The sequence below is a fragment of the Vulpes vulpes genome, chromosome 9 (assembly GCF_048418805.1).
Source record: "Vulpes vulpes isolate BD-2025 chromosome 9, VulVul3, whole genome shotgun sequence".
Classification (NCBI taxonomy): Eukaryota; Metazoa; Chordata; class Mammalia; order Carnivora; family Canidae; genus Vulpes; species Vulpes vulpes.
Window position 1 is genome coordinate 86,222,671 of NC_132788.1, and position 19,142 is coordinate 86,241,812.

Sequence of the window (19,142 nt, forward strand, 5' to 3'; positions counted from 1 at the left end):
ATCGGTCAGAGAAAAAAAATGTTTGGCCTCTCAAGTGGAAAATTGATTCTGTTCTGCAGTGGCTATGTGCGTGAGTCTTAAGAGAATGAATTTATTTCACACAGAAAATGCCTCCCTGCAAAAGCATTTTATACCAGGAATAAAATGTTTGGTCCTTTAAATTTGATGAATATAGCAGTGAAGAAAAGAGATCGTGTTTCCAAAGAGAGCTAAACCACATTAAAAAAAAAAAAAAAAAAAAAAACCACGGAGAATATGCCAGACTGTCTTATGATCAGGTATTTATAGCAAAGCTATTAATGGAATGGTCACTACAGGGGAGTGGAGATCCTAAATATAAATGAAAATTCTGATGTGCTAATCTTTAACAGTGAAAACTTCCGTGCTCTCCTAAAGGATATAACAGAAGGTAAAAGTCTTTGGTATGTGATCAAACCTATTCTATGCTAAAATGGAAAAGTTCTTTTAAAAACCATTGGGATATTGCCTAATAGAATACATTGTTTTTTTTACTACCACTACTCCTGTCATATGCTGTATTATGAGAGTGCACATTCCTGTAATATGTTTGTTTTTAGTGTGTACTGTTATTTTCAGCATAAAGACGTCCTTTGGGGTAAGTGCTACATTCCCTGAGAAAAAACTCCTAAGCCAAGTCTAAAATAAATCATTATTTTCATAGTTAAAATGACACCTACCTAAGTTTTATATGAAGGTGGTTTTTCTAGAATAGGCTTTAAGTAAATGGCTGCTCATGGAGACTTATAATTTATGTTAAATTTGTGGCAGTTCAGAAAACTATTTTAAATTTATGGGAAAAATTTAATGAGTATTTTTTTCTAAATTTAGCATCTATCAATCCTATCAATTTGTAGTTTTCTGAATTTCACTTGCAATTTTAAGTATTTGATTATCTTGTTTTCACAGCTGGAAAAATATTTTTAATTCATTCTGACTTTAAATCTGTCAGCATTCCACATGGATAATTATACCAGTGATGAAGACACAGATGAGGACTTTGATACCCAGCTCATCATCCAGTGGAGTTTACAGGATGTTCACCGGCCGGGGACTACACAGCAGGCGCCTGCAGATGAGAGGTATTGTATCCCACTGGCGATGTGATGTGAGCATTCAACAGTTGAGACTTGTCATTAGCATGATGCTAGTGTTATGATAAAAACAGGAGAGGAGGTCAAAATCCAAGGAGCTCTCATTTAAATACCTATGAGACTTGATGTCTCACCAGCCAGACAGGAAAATTTGGAAATAATTCAGGATGTAATTAGGGAGTAAACAGTTGAAGGAGTTTGGTAGCAATTCTGGCTTGGGGACTGGCAGGCTGGAAATGAGAAGAAATACATGAGGATATGAATAGAGGACTCGAATGCATCTTGTCTTTGCAGAGCCAAGGGAATGCATAAATTCAACCAACACAAAGAGAAAATTATCCTCAACCTCAGTGGGGAGATTAGGTCAGGTCCAGTCTTTATTCAAATCAAAGGAGGAATTATGTAAACTTAAACCCTTTCCAAAGGGTGTGTATGCAGAGTTCTGTAATGACAGCAATAGAAAAGGAACTCATGGGTCCCCCAGTGGTGGAAAAGAATCGCCCTGGAGGTAGAATGTTCACAGCCAGGCACACCTGCTCAAATGGTCTCTGGCTAGCTGATCTACAACCTCATTCCCGCTCCCCCGCCTCCCCCCACACCTCTGGCTAGTTACTATTGTTTTTCAGGGTGATAAACCCTGTTTGCTTGGGATGGTGATTTCTATTTGCCTGCTGGAGGTAAAACTGAATAAATATATTTTAACTCCAAGAGATTTTATAATTATAGAGATGTTGACCTAAAACTATAGTTTGTTTTTTTTTAAGTAACAAACTCATGGACTGATCACTTTGTGCCATCCTATTTAAGCATTTCATAAATATTGACTCATTTAAATTTTAATTCTCATGTAGTAAGTACTATTATCCCCGCGTAGAGATGAGGAGACAAGTAAGTGTTACCTAAAGTCACAGGGCTAGTAAGTGAGAGGCAGGCAGTCTGGCTTCAGAGTCTGTGCTCTTTACCACACCACTCTTACACTTTTGTGTTACATTTAGGAATAATCTTTAAAGTTTTATAAAGAAGTTGGGTTTCTTAGATTATGTTATTTAACCTTATGATTAAAATTTTTAAATTCATTCAGTAATTAAGTCATTATTTTAGGTTGAAAGGCATTAAGATTTTGATGATTGAAATGTTTCAGAGAAATTAAAATTAACTATTGCTACAAATCTCTGTCATTGGACTTGCAAGAGTTATGTGGTACTTAGGAAAGCTTGCTGAGTTGGTCAGGCACTTGAAGGAATTAGGAAACACTTCTTGAGACAGGTGGAATAATACCTGAAGAGCAGTTTCCCTGGAGCGCATTTAGGGTCACACTGTATTTTGGAAGTATTTCCGTGAAGCCTCAGTAACTGCCTCAGTTCATCCTCAACTAACTACCATTGCCCTTACCCTTTGTTTTTCTATTAAGTGCCTTTGTTTTTCCCTCAGTTTGGGGCTTACATATATATGTTTTCTATGCAGCTTCCATCACTTTTTGAGAGCTGAGTACAAGAAGATAATTGAAACAATAGAGACAGTTAAGTACTCTTCCTATTCTATTCCTGCTAAATTCAGGAAGCCTAGAAGCAGGTTCTCCCAAATGCTCAATATTGTGCAACCCAGATCCACCTATGATTCTCTAGAGCCCATAAGAAAATACTGTGGCACAATTTAGCAAAGCCCTGCTGAGTTCCTGGGCGGGGTGGGGCGGGGTGGGGCGGGGGCTGAACTGAGCTGTGAGCTGTTGGTCTGTACATGACAATATGAGGAGGCAGCCGCAGGCCTGATGGGGGGCAGGGGGTGCTAACAGAGGAACGCTAGGCAAAAGGCCTTACTGCTGCTTCGTCCTATGCCTATGCCATTTTCATGTGTCTCTCATGAAGCGTGACGGTAGAACTCTGTCCTCTCCTGACGGTGGAATTCAGAAGCAGCTTGGGCTGCCTCCTGTGTGTGCCAAATGTGAATCTGTTCCCATTTGACTTGTTAATAGGTAAGGAAGATGCATTGTCACACTTGACCAAGTACCATTCTGCTTTTGATGAAGCAGATGGGATGGGCTGGCTTCCTCTGCATAAGGCTGCGGTGCAATTAAACAAGAATATTTTGGAAATAACCCTGAAAGGTAAGCTCCCTTTATAACTCTTCCTGATGATTCTGAGAAATAAATTTAAAACTTATTTCTATATCTTAACCTGTGTGGTCTAATGGATTTATTTCAGCTTCAAAACCCAGCGTGTGGGAACAAACCACCCACAATGGTGAAACACCACTTTTTTTGGCTGTCAGCACTTGCCTCTTAGAAAATGCCAGTTTTCTTCTTCTCAATGGCTGCAATCCGAATGCCAAGAATTCTGAAGGCAATTCTCTTCTTCTTACAGGTAAATTAATACCTTGTCTCTGGAAAACAGTCTGTGATTCCGAGTGTCACCTATGCCCATAGGTTTCAAAGGGAACTTTTTAAAATTTTAATTCCAATTTAAATACAGTGTAATATTAGTTTCATATGTACAGTATCACGAGTCAGCACTTCCATACAACACCTGGTGCTCATCACGACAAGCACACTCCTTAATCCCCTTCACCTATGTCATCCCTGCCCTCCTCTCTGGCAACCATCCGTGTGTTCTGCATAGTTAAGAATCTGTTTCTTGGTTTGCCTTTGTCTCTTTTCCGTGCCCCCCACCCCGCCCCTTGCTCATTTGTTTTATTTCTTAAATTCCACATGTAAGTGAAATCATACGGTATTTATCTTTCCCTGATTTCACTCAGCATAGTACTCTCTAGCTCCGTCCATGTCATTGCAAATAGAAAGGCAGCTTTTTGTGCATAGTTGCCGTACTGCCATCCTGGTTCCACCTGACCAGATGTGGGTACCTGACCCCCAAGAGGTTTTCTATAGAATGGCCTGTGGGATGGCCTGGTGTAGAATCTCTGCCAATTAGGTGATCATTTTGCACGGTTGCTTAACGAGTTAATTTGGGTATAAGGGGTGAACAGAGTAGAAGGAGGCAACTGATGGTAGGTTGAATATAAATGAGCGATTTTGCTCCCTCCTGAGTCTTCACTAAAATTATACTTACATTGTTTAGAAGAGGTAAGATACGGGGGTGCCTAGGTGGCTCAGTTGGTTAAGCATCTGCCTACCGCTTAGGTCATGATCCCAGGATCCTGGGATTGAGCCCTGCATTGGACTCCTTGCTCAGTGGGGAGTCTGCTTCTCTCTCTCCATCTGCCTGTTGCTCTCCCTGCTGTTCTCTCTCTCAAATCAATAAGTAAAATCCTTAAAAAAAAAAAAAGAGGTAAGATACAAAACAATGAGAAGAACGGGAGAGGAGACAATAGCAACATAGTTTTTTAAAACCTGGAGAGCAGGTGGATGAGTAGTCAGTGACAAGAAAGCCAAATCTTAACTTGCTAGCGGAGAAAGCAACACAATTACATCAAAAGGTATGGGAGTTGTGGGTAATAGTTACCTTGTGGAGCACCGGTGAAGGACATGGAGCTAACATAGGAAAATTGCTGGAACACTATTAAGGAACAAGTCCTCATAGCTGCAGATCCCTTCTCCCAATCTGCCCTGCAAAGAGAGACCCCTCTCTCCATGCCACCTGAATTCTGGAGGTTCATTTTCTGGGCAGTTTAAACAGAGGCTCTCTAGACTGGGGGGATATTCAGCAATGGTGGGAGTACTGGATGGAAAACACTGGAGAAATTAAGCAAACACAGGTGAGACCTCCCAGCCCTCCTCTTCCACCAGGATTCTAGAAAGCTGGCAGCCAGAACTCTGCCTTCCAAGAGGAGGCTTCTCTGGGGAATTTGATATAATGAAAGTGAAGTTGGGGGCTTCCCAACAAATGGCCCAGGCATAGCAATACTCAATTAGGAACACAGTCCAGGAGCTACTCCCAATGTTCAAGATCCCCAATTAGCTCTAGTCCCCAACTCTTAATCACGAGCAGACTGACAAGAATGACTATCTGAGAAAAGACTTCAGCAGAGATAAACAACTTGAAGGAGACAGACTATTTATGGAAAATACAATGTAGGGGGAAATTATGATAATGTTAGAAAATTTAGTGAGAAATAATGAAATAACAGGACATTGCAAAAATATTGAACCAAAAAATGCTCTTGAAAATTAAAAATGGTAGTGGAAGTATAAAACTCAAACCAAATGCTGGGAGATGAAAGCATCCAGAAAAAGATAAGAAATGGGAAATAGGAAAGAAAAAGAAAAAAGCTCAGACTATCTAAAAGGGAGCAACATGTGAATCTCAGAAATACTAGAAAGAGAATAGACAAGATGGAGATGGTATATCATCAGTGAATAAGCCAAGAAAATGATTTCCTAAAACAAAGGATAGGAGTTCCCAGAATCAAAGTGCACACTAATGCCAGCTCAATGAGTTAAGACTCGGTACCCTTGGCACTCTGTATTTCCAGTTCTAGAGCACTTTCCATGGCACAGTATAAAATGGTTATGAACAGAATTCACACGGATTCAACATGTGTCACCTAGCAAGTTTCCTCACACACAGTGGGTGCCAATAATTAACAAATGGATAGGGAGATGGATAGGAACATATATTTTTTAAAGATTTATTTATTTGAGAGAGAGAGAGCACAGGCATAAGCGATAGGGGCAGAGAGGGGGAGGGAGAGAGAAGCTCAAGCAGACTCTAGGCTGAGCATGGAGCTAGACATGGGGCTTGATCCCAGGACCCTGACATCATGACCTGAGCCAAAACCAAGAGTTGGTCACATAACCGACTGTGTCACCCAGGCACCCTGAGAGATGGATCCATTAAGTTGTTTTAGAATCTTCAAGGACTTGCAGATTATCATCCATATGTGAATGATAACAGCATAAATGCAGAAGAGCCAATTAGAAAATTTTAACAAAATATGAGGTTAAAAATAATTTCCTAGGGCGCCTGGGTGGCTCAGTTGGGTAAGTGTGTGACTCTTGATTTCGGTTCAAGTTGTGATCTCAGGGTCCTGAGACTGAGTCCCAAATTGGGCGCCGTGCTGAGGATGGAGCCTGCTTGGGATTCTCTATCTCCCTCTGCCCCTCTGCTCATGCACACATGTGCAGTCTCTCTTTCTCTCTCTCTCTCAAAAAAAAAATAATAATTTCCTGATTATTGCTGGTTTTGTTTCTCTTTGTTTAATGCACTTAATAAGCATTTCTAGGGCTGTATTGGGTACTTAAGTTCCCATTTTCTTGAGGGAAGCAACATAAAAATGATAAATGAAAATTTCACGTTTATGTTTTTCAGCCACCTTAGCACCCAATAGATGACAACTGTTCATGGCTTACAAAAAAGCCAGTAGGCTATTGGTATAAAACACTATTAATATTATTAGATATAAGCTTCATTTTACAGTCTGTTCCCTAAGCACAAAATGCTGGCACATGGGAGTAGGTAGGAGGTGCTCCTTAAAAAGCCTGAGGGACCCTGACTAATAAGATACCCTGGCCATAATTTCCTGGTGAACATTATGCCTATTTTACTTCTAATTTCCAGCTGTTCTCCGTGACTCCTATGAGATGGCTGCCTTGCTGATTGGCTATGGGGCAGATGTCAATCTGCGGTGTACCAACGAGAGGACAGCTCTCCATGAAGCAGCAAGACTGGGCAGGCAGGACATAGTGAAGCTGATATTGGTTTCTGGGGCATACCCTGACCCACAGAGCTCCTATGGATTCACTCCCCTTGCTCTTGCTGCCCAGAGTGGACACACTGAAATCATGGAGATGTTACTGCAGAAAGGCAAGATTTTCTATACGGTCAGCACACTCCCAAGGGGTAACATGATGCAAGCGTCCTCCTATTCATGGAGAGCTTCAAAATAATAGAAGTTAACATTTTATTTAAGCCTAACACAGATAATTGATGAAAGCATGTGTGAACATTGGCTACTAAAAAGCCTAGAGTAGAGACTGAATATTTCTCCTTCAATGTGAAGTAATTTCCCTAAAATTAGTAGGGTGCAGGTTACTTTTACATAATATTCCCTAACCATGCTGAGGATGGTTGGGTTTTTTGTTTGTTGTGTGTTTTCCTTTTCTAGATTCACAGAACAAAAGGGCCCACATCACCCCCTACATGCTCTGCTGAGCTAAGTCACAGGGCAGTCCAGTGTGTTACCAGATGCTTCAGTAGTTAGGAATTGTTCCTGGTTGCTTCTCTCTGGGTCCCAGTTCTCTCTCCAGTAATAACCACAACTGAGAAAAGGGGAAGGCAACTTGTATTTATTGAGTATTTTCTAAGCACCAGACATTAAGCTAACTGCTGCTTCATGTGATCTTCTAAAACCCTGTGAAGTAGGCACTATCTTCATTTTACATCTAAGGATAGAGGGTTAGGGGTGGTACCAATTGCAGGACTTCCCTTTAACCCCCCCCCCCCCCCCCCCCCCCCGCCCCGCACCACCACCAATTCAAGATCCTGGTCTAACTGGCAGAGACCCTGGCTAAGAGAACTTTGGCATTTATTGTCTTTGAGGCCAAGACACGCCCCCCCCCTCCCCCCCCACTGATGAAGTAATGTAGTATCTAGAGCTTTGTGTCAAAGAAGCAAATCCTTACCAAGATTTAATAAAGTCCCAATGTTAGATTTACCTTCTTTATTCTCCTTCCTGTTTATGTACAGAAGCCTTATTTCTTTTTTAATAATACATGGTCCTGATCTCCAATATTCTAGAATATAGGGACTCCTATTTTTAAGAACGACTTTCTGCTTTCTAGACTTACCTGAAACTTTCCCATGATATGGGGTGGTGAGGGGGACTTTGTAGTTCCCAAGCAATAGCCATAAGACATTTTAAGTAAGGTGTTTTAAATGAGCAATATCAGCAATGTCTAGAATCATTAGCTAGAATAACAAAAACACTGGATCTTTAATCTACACAAAGAGTCACCTTTTATGTAGATCATTGATTAAAATATAAAGAGGAGAGGCACCAGATTTTCAATTCTTAACTCTTTCAAGAAACCAGCATCAGTTGACCTCAATAAGGTATTTCCCTGAGGTAACTCCCTTATGAAGTAATTTATACAAAGTGACATAGGTAGTAAATGACAGAGCCAAGATTTGAACCCATGTCTGTCTCATTCCAAGTCATACTACTTTACCACCCTGCATTACCAGAGTGATAACATGGCATCATAGAAATGGGCCCTGGATCTGGACTACCTGTATGTGAATCCTGACTACCTTGCTTACCAGCTGTGCATCTCTGGGGAAAGTTACTCAAACCTCAACGAGCCTCAGTTTTTTCATCTTTAAAATGAAGATACTAGCATCTAATTGTTAGGGTTGATGTGAAGTTTAGAAATTATGCATACAGAGGAACCTGTACATAGTGAGCACTCTTTCCATGGAGGCTGATTAGACTTTTCTTCATGTATTCTAGGAATGGAGTTCTTGGGCAGCCACTATATTCTGATGTCTGTGGAGTCTCTACTAATTTAAAGCTACTACATCTGTTTGATAGGAGCTGTGAATGTGCCCAGAATGTTTTTTCAAAACCCATTTTACTGAGAGGCCTTCTCCAATTGACCCAAAATTCATTTCTCCTTCCTTCACCATCCAGCTCCCCTCCGAATCCAAAACTGAGATCTTTTCTCTTTTCTTTTTTTTTAAATGTCTATAATCTTTTTCTCCTTTTTAAAATTTAAATTCAATTTGCCAACATACAGTATAACACCCAGTGCTTATCCCATCAAGTGCTCTCCTTAGTGCCCATCACCTAGTCACCCTTCTCCCCACCTGCCTCCACTTCTGCAACCCTTTGTTTCCCAGAGTCAGAACTGAGATCTTTTAGAGGACATTTTGCCTACACTTGTCCTCTTACCATCCACACCATCACATGACACTCAGCCTACTGGGCACTACAATTTATCCTGTTAACTGTAAGTCCCGAACTTCAGCTACAAACAACTACATTGTAGCTTACTACAAACAGCCCCCTAAGAACATGTTACACCAGAACAAATGCCATAACACTAGATGGCATGGTCCAACAGGATGGGTGGTACCATCCTACATAGAAGTATGGGGTAGGTGGGCTTTCATAGGCTGGTCTGGAAATAAAATCACCTTTTGTAACCTCACTTCTCCTGGGATTTTCAAGTCCCAAACAAATAACATAGAAGTACTCTGTCAGCCTCCTCATTAAAATTTAGAGACTGCTTGCATCATTTCTTCCTTGCCCAACTGCATTATAAACTAGCTGAGAGCAGGAGGTACATTTTTTATTTCTTTTAGTGCTTTGCTAAAATGGATCCTTAATAATTGCTTTTTGGTAGTGCTGATATATTAAGAATGCTTAAAACAGTGGAAAAGACTCTTTTGCAAAACAAGACCTTTTTCTCCTTTTAGGAGCTAACGCTCTTGCTCAGGCCTCTGACTCCTCATCCATCTTACTTGAAGCCGCTAGTGGAGGAAATCCAGACTCTGTGGCCCTTTTGCTAGAGCATGGAGCTGATGCCAACGTCCCTAAGAATTCAGGCCACCTGCCCATTCATGTGGCAGCTGACAGAGGCCACCTGTTGTAAGTTCATTTACATTATTGAGAAATAGTAATAGCTACGGTAGGGGGAGGGTTTCAGAGCAGCTTCTGGGAACTTTATATTCTTCATCTCTGATCCTATAATTCCAGCACCCCTTCTAAGATAAGAAACTCAACCAGTCAGTGAAGCCAGGCATCCTCTGTAGCCAGGAGAGAGATATAAAAGTACTTTATTATCAGGTCTTTAGGCAATACGGGGACCCTCAGGTCTCCCTGCTTAGACAAATTCTGAGTTTTATATCTAAACAGTAGTTTCATTCAACTTAGTACTAAGTATCTGAGCTTTTGGATGCAGGAATTAAGCACTTTTCGGCTGGGAGTTCTAAATGCCACCCGATACTAATACCATCTGGTACTAGTATAAAACCATCGTAAACAGGTTACTGCTGCATCTTAACCAAGACAGTTGGGTTTTTTTTTTTTTGTTTGTTTGTTTTTTTTTAACGCACTTTGAAATTCTTTCTCAGAGCCCTAAAGCTTTTGGTTCCAGTCACGGATCTTGCTGCCATTAAGCAGAGTGGGATCAGTCCTGTGCACTGTGCGGCAGCAGGAGCGCATCCCCAATGCCTGGAGCTCCTCATCCAGGCGGGATTCGATGTGAACTTCATGCTAGACCAGAGAATCCGCAAACACTATGACGACCACAGGAAGTCAGCGTTGTATTTTGCGGTGTCAAACGGTGACCTCTCTTCGGTGAAGCTGCTTCTAAGTGCTGGAGCTCTGCCTAACCAAGACCCTGTTAACTGCCTCCAGATAGCCCTGAGGATGGGCAACTATGAGCTGGTGAGTCTGCTGCTACGGCACGGAGCCAACGTCAATTATTTCTGCAGAGTCAACCCTTTACATTTCCCGTCAGCCCTGCAGTACACGCTGAAAGATGAAGTCATGCTCAGGATGCTACTGAATTATGGGTATGACACAGAGAGATGCTTTGATTGTCCTCACGGAGACAAGGTTCATCCTTGCTATACCTTTGAAGGCTGGACATCTACAGTCATCAAAGATACCATGGTGAGTGCACAGTACTGTCCGTATCCACGTGCACAGTCGCTCTTGGTGGCCCTGAACTACAGCAGTAGGTCACGGTCTATCCATTCTCTCCAGCAGCTCACAGCTAAAAAGACTTTAACAGGATAAATACATGTGAAGTAGACACAGTAGTAGACGTAAAGGTACAGAAACTGTTCAGAGGGAAAAGTGATTTGACTTTACCTAAGGAGTTTCACCAAATGAAGTGGCATCTGAGTAAAGTTTTAAAGAACCAGTGCCATCTTATTAACTAGATTTGCTTTTTCTTTGAAGGGGGGAGTTACCCAGCTAAAACGTTTCTGGGGTCCTGATACCTGTACCCCCTCGGTTCTTGGCTGTCTCTTTTAGCTCTAAAATTTGATTAAATAGGTTTCTTTGGCCATCTTCTTCTTCTTTTTTAAAAAAGATTTATTTGGGAAAGAGAAAGAGAAAGAAGAGCACGAGCAGGGGGAAGGGCAGAGAGAGCAGCAGACTCCCTACTAAGTGGAGAGTCGGACAACACAGGACTTGATCACAGGACCTTGAGATCATGACCTCAGCCAAAGGAAGACACCCAACCAAGCCACCCAGGTGCCCCTCTTTGGTCACCTTTTTGTTGAAAAGGGAATCACCATAAATAGTTGACCACCTCCTTCTTGAGACATTTTCCTGTTGGCTTTCATCATACCAGCCTCCCATTCCCCCCCGACCTGGTCACGTCTACTTCCCCAAACCAGAGCATACCCCTGATTTCTCAAAAAGCTGGCATCCTTCAGGTTTCAAGTGTTACCCCCTCAGAGAGGCCCCTCCTTTCCTGTCCACCTTATCTAAGGTGGGTGTCCTCCCTAATCTGCTGCTGCTGCTGCACTTACCACTTGCCAAAATGATCTGTAGAACACTTTCTGATGATGTGTCTCCTCCACAAAGACATCAGTGTAAACTCCTATGCACCACTCCCCTCAGCTTAGAGATCTGTGCTTAGCAGAGTAGATATATTAGAATACCTGAGTCCATAGTGAAATCAGAACAAAAAAAAGGAATGGAGAAAGCATTTCGAATCAATTATGAAAAGTGAAAGACAACATCTTGTTTTAATATTGCATACTACTTTTAGGTTATGATTAATGTGGGAGATGGCATTTAGGTATAGATCATCTTGTACTATTTCCTGACTTTTTATTTTATACTATTTAACTTCTTTCATGGGCACCTTGCTAGAGGTGTATAAATTACCTACAGACAGAAACTATTCTTTCCTTCAGGCATGAGGCATAGGTGATGAATGACAGAAAACCCAAAATAAGTGGTTTTAATAAGATGGCTCAGGGTGCCTGGGTGGCTCAGTTGGTTAAGGGTCTGCCTTCAGCTCAGGTCATGGTCCTGGGATCGAGCCCCGCTTGGGCTCCCTGCTCAGCAGGGAATCTGCTTTTCCCTCTCCTCCTGCTGCTCCCCCTGCTTGTGCTCTCTCACTCATGCTCTCAAATAAATAAAAAATTTTTTAAAAAAATAATAAGATGGCTCATTCCTCTCTCATATAAATAAAGGCCAGAGGTAAACAGCCTTCTAACTGGAGAGCTCCATGATCACAGGAGAAACTTGTGTCCACAACCCAGCCAGCAAGGAGACAGGCAGGAAGCAGCAGCACACACCTTGCTCTAAGTGCATTCTGGGCATTGCTCACACTTCCACTCACATTTCACTAGCTAGAACTTAGGTGGCTGCGTCTAGGGGCAAAGAAGCTGGAAAGGTAATCTTTATTCCAAGAAGCCCTGTGGCCAACCAAAGGAGACAACAGGTATTAGGTAACTATTTCTTTCACATCTTGTTTACATCTTACATAGTTCTGAAGATACAATAGTAAATAGATCTTCAAATGTGAGACCTAAGGACTAAGGTCCTTGGGGCGCCTGGGTAACTCAGTCAGTTAAGCAGCCAACTCTTGATTTCAGCTCAGGTCATGATCTCAGGGTCCTAGGATCAAGCCCCACGGCAGGCTCCATGCTCAGTGGGGAGTCTGCTTGATGATTCTCTCTCCCTCCGCCCCTCCCCACCCTAGAATAAATTAATCTTAAAAAAATTTCCAAACAACAACAACAACAACAACAAAAATTTCCTTGTTCAATGCCTTAATTTATAAATGAGGGACTTGAGACCTTGGTTCTTGACTGTGAGTTTAGTGTTCTAAACCACATAGATACTTAAGTTTTTCATTTACTTTGATAGTTCCAATTTTCTCCCCCAGTTCTGTGAAGTAATAACATTGTCGTGGCTGCAACATCTCTCTGGAAAAGTTGTTCGAGTGATGCTTGATTACGTTGATCAAGTTCAAATCTGTTCAAAGTTGAAAGCTGTGCTCCAAAAACAGGGGCTCTGGTCAGAAATCCATTTTATCTTGAGTGAGTATTTTTCTTTCTTTTAGAAGATTCTTACCAAAAAAAATTCTATTGGGTTCTTACATTCTTATTTGCTTTGCTTTTTTGTTTTTTTAAAAGATTTTATTTATTTATTCATGAGAGACACAGGCAGAGACACAGGCAGAGGAAGAAGCAGGCTCCTCGCAGGGAACCCAATGCAGGACTCGATCCTGGGACCCCAGCATCACGCCCTGAGCCAAAAGGAGACGCTCAACCACTGAGCCACTCAGGCGTCCCTCTTATTTGCTTTGTAAAAAAACACTCTTTTCTGGCTAAAAGCCTTACCTACGGAATGCCTGGGTGCTCAGCAGTTGTGTGTCTGCCTTTGGTTCAGGTCATGATCCCGAAGTCCAGGGATCGAGTCCCACATCAGGCTCCCTGTATGGAGCCTGCTTCTCCCTCTGCCTGTGTCTCTGCCTCTCTCTGTGTGTGCCTCTCATGAGTAAATAAATAAAATAGTTTTTTAAAAAAAGCTTTACCTAAAGAAAGCAAGGAAAATACTATATATTCCTATCTAAAAACAGTAACTATTTATAACTTAATTTGTACTTAACCCCATTCCCCATAGATGAACTCTGTCAGGTAATCACATATTATATGGTAGGTGATAGCTTTCTCCTAATCGTATGGAACACTGTAGATATAGTGATTAGCAGCTATGAAATGGTAATGAAAACACGGATGAGAAATGAAGATTGAAACCTGCAGATAATACTGAATGACCCTTCAAACCACATTCTTTCACAGTGGCACAGAAGTCAAGAATTTCTTTCTAGTTTCCCCACAAGGTGGTGGTCTTTAGTTCCCAGGCTGACCCTGAGGGGGTGGCGAATACATGTAGATTTAAGGACTTCAGACCCAACACTGATGCCGGCCTTTGGGTTCTTAAATTGGCCAGGTTCTGTAATCACGTCAATAGAAGGGCTGCAAGGAGAAGGGAAAGGCTGTGGTTCCCTGTGAACTTTTTCCATTTAGACACTGCAAATGAAAATTTTGGTTTAACACACATTTGCTGACCAAACCCTAAGATCACTAAAAAAATGAAGCAACTCTTTTTCCTTCGGGTAACGCGTGTTTCTCTCATTTCAGCAAACCCTCGACCCCTCAGACATCTGTGTCGCTTGAAGATCCGGCGGTGTATGGGGCGCTTACGTCTGCGCTGCCCGGTCTTCATGTCCTTCCTTCCGTTACCAAACCGTCTCAAAGCATATGTCCTTTACAAAGAATACGACCTTTATGGACAAGGAATTTTCACAGGAACCTGGTAGTCAAACCATTCTGGATGAAGAGGTATAATTCTGTAAGCTGTATTTCTTAAAGTTTGACTTGTTACATGATTCATTATTTCTCACTTTACCTAGCAACCAAAATCTCAAAGCAGTCTACATTCTTTTGAAATATGATATTAATACTTTCTTAATATGCTTAATTTTGCTTCTCAGGGGGCCTGGGTGGCTCAGTTAAGTGTCCGACACTTGATCTCAGCTCAGGTCTTGATCTCAGGATCATGAATTCAAGTCCAGTGTTGGGTTCCATGCTGGACATGGAGCCTACTTAAAAAAAAATTCCTCATATTGCTTTTCAAGAACAATCTGACAGGCAGTTTAAAGAAATACTCCTCCCCTCAAAGCAAATTAAAAAACTAAACCCAAACTGTAAAATTTCAACTAAGAGACATACATCAGTGCTCACTCTGTATTGATTTTACATTAAATGTATGAATCTATATTTCTACATGTCAAAACAATAGATGCTACCTCAAATAATTCAGGATAATTATTAACAGTAATTCTTTTTATAGAGAAGTACATACATAAAATGTCTTAGGAATTACATTGAATAAAATACGGACCCCAGTACTTGACCTACAAATGAGCTGTTCTTGTGCAAAAGTCCAAAGGCCAGTTTAAGTGCCTGTTTACAGTCCTGCGCAGAAATAGGGGGTTTCGGTTAACTGAAATAGAACTTTCATTTGCAATGTCATCATTAATGGGAAACATGCAGTCGTTCTTTCCACAGAACTCTGGCTGAAGGTTACCACTTATTGGTTAATGTTACCACTGAGACAGAAGTCAAGTGTTTTCAAATGGCTTAGTGATTCTGTACTGAACCCAGTACAGTACTAAACCCACAAGAGGGGCTCACGGACAGAAGCAGTTATATTTATGTTAATGCCATATAGTTAACATACAGTGTTATATTAGTTTCAGGTGTACAATATAATGATCCAACTCTTCTATACATTATCCAGTGCTCATCATAAGCGCATTCCTTAATCCCCATCACCTATTTAACCCACCCCCCCTCCATCTCCCTTCCGGTAACCATCAGTTTGTTTTCTCTAGTCAAAAGTCTATTCCTTGGCTTTTTTCCCTTTGCTCATTTGTTAAGTTCCACATATGGGTAAAATCACATGGTATTTGTCTTTCTCTGACTTATTTCGCTCAGTGTTATATTCTCTTGATCCATCCATGTTGTTGCAAATGGCAAGATTTCATTCTTTTTTAATAGCTGAATAATATTCCATTGTGTATGTTTACCACCTCTTGTTTATCTATTGATGGACATTTGGGCTGCTTCCATAATTTGGCTATTGTAAATAATGCTGCAATAAGTTGGGGAGCGTGTATCCCTTTGAATTAGAGTTTTTATATTTTGGAGGTAAATACCTAGTAGTGTGATTACTGGATCATATAGTTCTATTTTTAAGTTTTTGAGGAACCCCCATACTGTTTTCCACAGTGACTGCCCCAGTTTTCATTTGCACCAACAGTTCAGTTTTCTCCACATCCTCGCCAACACTTGTTTTTTATTTTAGCCATTCTGACAACTGTGAGGCATCTCATTATAGTTTTGATTGCATTTCCCTGATAAGTGATGTTGTGCATCTTTTCATGTATCTATTGGTCATCTGTATGTCTTCTTTGGAGAAATGTCTGTTCATATCTTCTGCCCATTGTTTAATTGGATTATTTGTTTCTTGGGTGTTGAGTTGTATCAGTTCTTTATATATTTTGATACTAACCCTTTATTGGATGTGTCATTTGCAAATATCTTCTCCCATTCAGTAGGTTGCCATTTAGTTTGATGATTGTTCCCTTTGTGGTTTATCTTTTTATTTTGATGTAGTAGCAATGGTTTATTTATTTTCCTTGTTTCCCTTGCCTCAGGAGACATATCTAGCAAAATGTTGCTATGGCTGATGTCAGCAATATTACTACCTGTGCCCTCTTGTAGGATTTGTAGTTTCAGATCTCACATTTAGGTTCTTAATCCATTTTATTTTTGTATATGGTGTCAGAAAGTAGTCCAGTTTTCCCAACACCATTTGAAGAGACTGTCTTTTCCCCATTGTATATTCTTGCCTCTTTTGTCAAAGATTAATTGACCTTAAAATTATGGGTTTATTTATGGGTTTTCTACTCTGTTTCATTGAGCTATGTGTTTTTATGCCAGTACCATACCATTTTGATTACTACAGCTTTGTAATATAAATTGAAACCTGAAATTGTGATACTTCAAGTTTCTTTTTCAAGATTGCTTTGACTATTTGGAGTCTTTAGTGATTCCACACAAATTTTAGGTTTGTTCTAAAAAAAAAAATTAGGTTTGTTCTAGTTCCATAAAAAATGCTGTATTTTGATAGGGATTGCATTAAATCTGTAGATTACTTTTGGTAGTATATATTTTAACAGTATTTGTTCTTCCAATGTATGAGCATGCAATGTCTTTCCATTTCTTTGTGTCATCTTTAGTTTCTTTCATCAATGTTTTATAGAGTACAGGTCTTTCCTCTCTTTGGTTAAGTTTATTCCTAGTTATTTTGTTATTTTTGGTGTAACTGTAAATAAGAGGGTTTTTTCAAAATTTATGTTCCACTTAGTTAACATACAGTGTAATATTAGTTTCAGATGTACAATATAGTGACTCAACACTTCCATTCATACATCACTCAAGCCCTCATCGCAAGTGTACTCCTTAATCCCCAGCACCTATTTACCCCATTCCCTCACCCACCTCCCTTCTGATATCCATCAGTTTATTCTCGATTGTTAAGAGTCTCTTTCGTGGTTTGCTTTTCTTTTAATGTCAATTTCTGCTGCTTTCTGTACATTGATTTTGTATCCTGAACTCATTTACCAATTCTAGCATTTTGGTGGTCTTTAGGGTTTTCTATATACAGTATCATGTCATCTGCAAATTGTTAATTTTACTTCTTCTTTACCAATATGGATCCTTGTTGTTATTGTCATCTAATCACTGGGGCTAGGACTTCCAATACTATGAAGAGTGGACATCTTTACCTTGTTCCTGGCCTTAGGGGAAAGCTTTCAGTTTTTCCCCCTTGAGTATGATGTTCACTGTGGGTTCTTCATATATGGTCTTTATTATGTTGAGGTATGTTCCCTCTAGACTTTGCTGAGAATTTTTTTTTTTTAAAGATTTTATTTATTTATCCATGAGAGAGAGAGAAGGAGAGAGGCAGTGACACAGGCAGAGGGAGAAGCAGACTCCATGCAGGGAGCCTGATGTGGGACTCGATCCCGGGTCTCCAGGATCATGCCCTGGGCTGAAGGCAGCGCTAAACAGCTGGGCCACCCAGGCTGCCCGCTGAGAATTTTTTTATCATGAATAGATACAAATGCGTTTTTGCTTTCTCTTATTGATGTGATGTGTCATGTTGATTATCAAACCACACTTGTATCCCAGGAATAAATCCTACTCAACTGTGGTGTATGATTTTTAATGTAGTGTTGGATTCTGTTTGCTAGTATTTTGTTGAGAATTTCTGCATCTATGTTCATCAGATACTGGCCTATAGTTCACTTTTTTGGTGGTCTTTATCTGATTTTGGTATCAGGGTAATACTGACCTCATAGAATGAATTTGGAAGTTTTCCTATTTTCTGGAATAGCTTGATAAAAGTACATATTAATTCTTTTGTAAATGTTTGGTAGAATTACCTCTGAAGCCATCTAGTCCTGACTTTTGTTTGTGGGGAGGTCTATTTATTTATTATTTATTTTTTACTACTGATTCAACCTCTTTGCTGGTAATTGGTCTGTTTAAATTTTCTATTTCTTCCCGCTTCAGTTTTGGTAGGTTGTTTCTAGGACTTTATTCTAGGTTGTCCAATTTGTCAGCATATAATTTTTCATAATATTCTCTTATAATTGGATTTTTTTTTTTTTAATGAGTCTGGTTAGAGGTTTATCCATTTTGTTGCTCTTTTCAAAGTACCAGCTCCTAGTTTCATTGATCTGTTCTATTCTTTGCTTGTTCTTTATCTAGTTCCTTTAGATGTTAGGCTTTTTGAAATTTTTCTTGCTTCTCAAGGGAGGCCTGTATTGCTATGAACTCCCCTCTTAAAACTGTGATAGCAGTTATAGAATGTAATTTAAATTTTTATTTCTGTATGCTCCATGTTGCAGGAGGTACAGGTTTCTATATAGGAAATGAGGAAAGTAACTGAGGAAACATATCCAGCCACACCTCTGTAGAATGTAGATGGCACATCAACAAGGAGAATAGAACAGTAGGTAGGATGACGTGGGTCCATTTTCACCACAGACCTAGTCAACACAGCCTTGTTGTTTATGTTTAGCATTAGTATACTTTCTTAGCAAAATATAGTCCATCTTAGGGAGACTGAAGTTAGAGGTTTTCTTTCTGATGTGAAGATTCACGGCTATACAGACTAATTCAGTAAGCATAGACTTTAATGATACAATGTTCACATTAAAAACTTGCAAAATTTGCTGGCATGAATAATTTTTATTTTTTTAAATCAAATTGTGGGGTCTGTTTATAAGTGAGTAGTGGCTTATAGGTACGTCAATATACAAATATATTTAGGATATACATGCATTTAGATGAAATTACATAATTCTAAAGTTAGTTTTGTCCACTCCCTGGACCTTTTAAAAGTGTATTATTTCATAAAATTCAAAACAACTAAGAACAGATACTCCAGTAGAAGAAAAGAACTTAAGTGCTATAGGAAAGTATAAAAAGCACATGGGAAGAATATGTATTAGTATTAAAATAA

The 19,142-nt window shown here is 40.1% G+C and overlaps 1 protein-coding gene across 4 annotated transcripts; it reads left to right on the top strand.

Annotated features, from left to right (window-relative positions):
• Positions 1 to 313: 313 nt before the first annotated feature.
• Positions 314 to 18,851, top strand: ASB14 (ankyrin repeat and SOCS box containing 14). 4 transcript variants are annotated; one of them, XM_025989833.2, is made up of 10 exons: positions 314 to 422; positions 971 to 1,100; positions 2,577 to 2,630; positions 3,083 to 3,216; positions 3,314 to 3,472; positions 6,623 to 6,868; positions 9,482 to 9,653; positions 10,139 to 10,682; positions 12,922 to 13,075; positions 14,183 to 18,851. In XM_025989833.2, the coding sequence occupies exons 2-10, from the start codon at positions 979 to 981 to the stop codon at positions 14,359 to 14,361; spliced, it is 1,764 nt and encodes a 587-aa protein (XP_025845618.1). In that variant the 5' UTR covers positions 314 to 422; positions 971 to 978; the 3' UTR covers positions 14,362 to 18,851. The 4 variants fall into 4 exon arrangements, with proteins under 4 accessions (XP_025845618.1, XP_072576782.1, XP_072576783.1 ...); XM_072720681.1 differs by lacking the exon at positions 2,577 to 2,630 and having other exon boundaries at positions 3,085 to 3,216; XM_072720682.1 differs by lacking the exon at positions 2,577 to 2,630 and having other exon boundaries at positions 339 to 409; positions 3,085 to 3,216.
• The last annotated feature ends 291 nt before the right edge of the window (positions 18,852 to 19,142 follow it).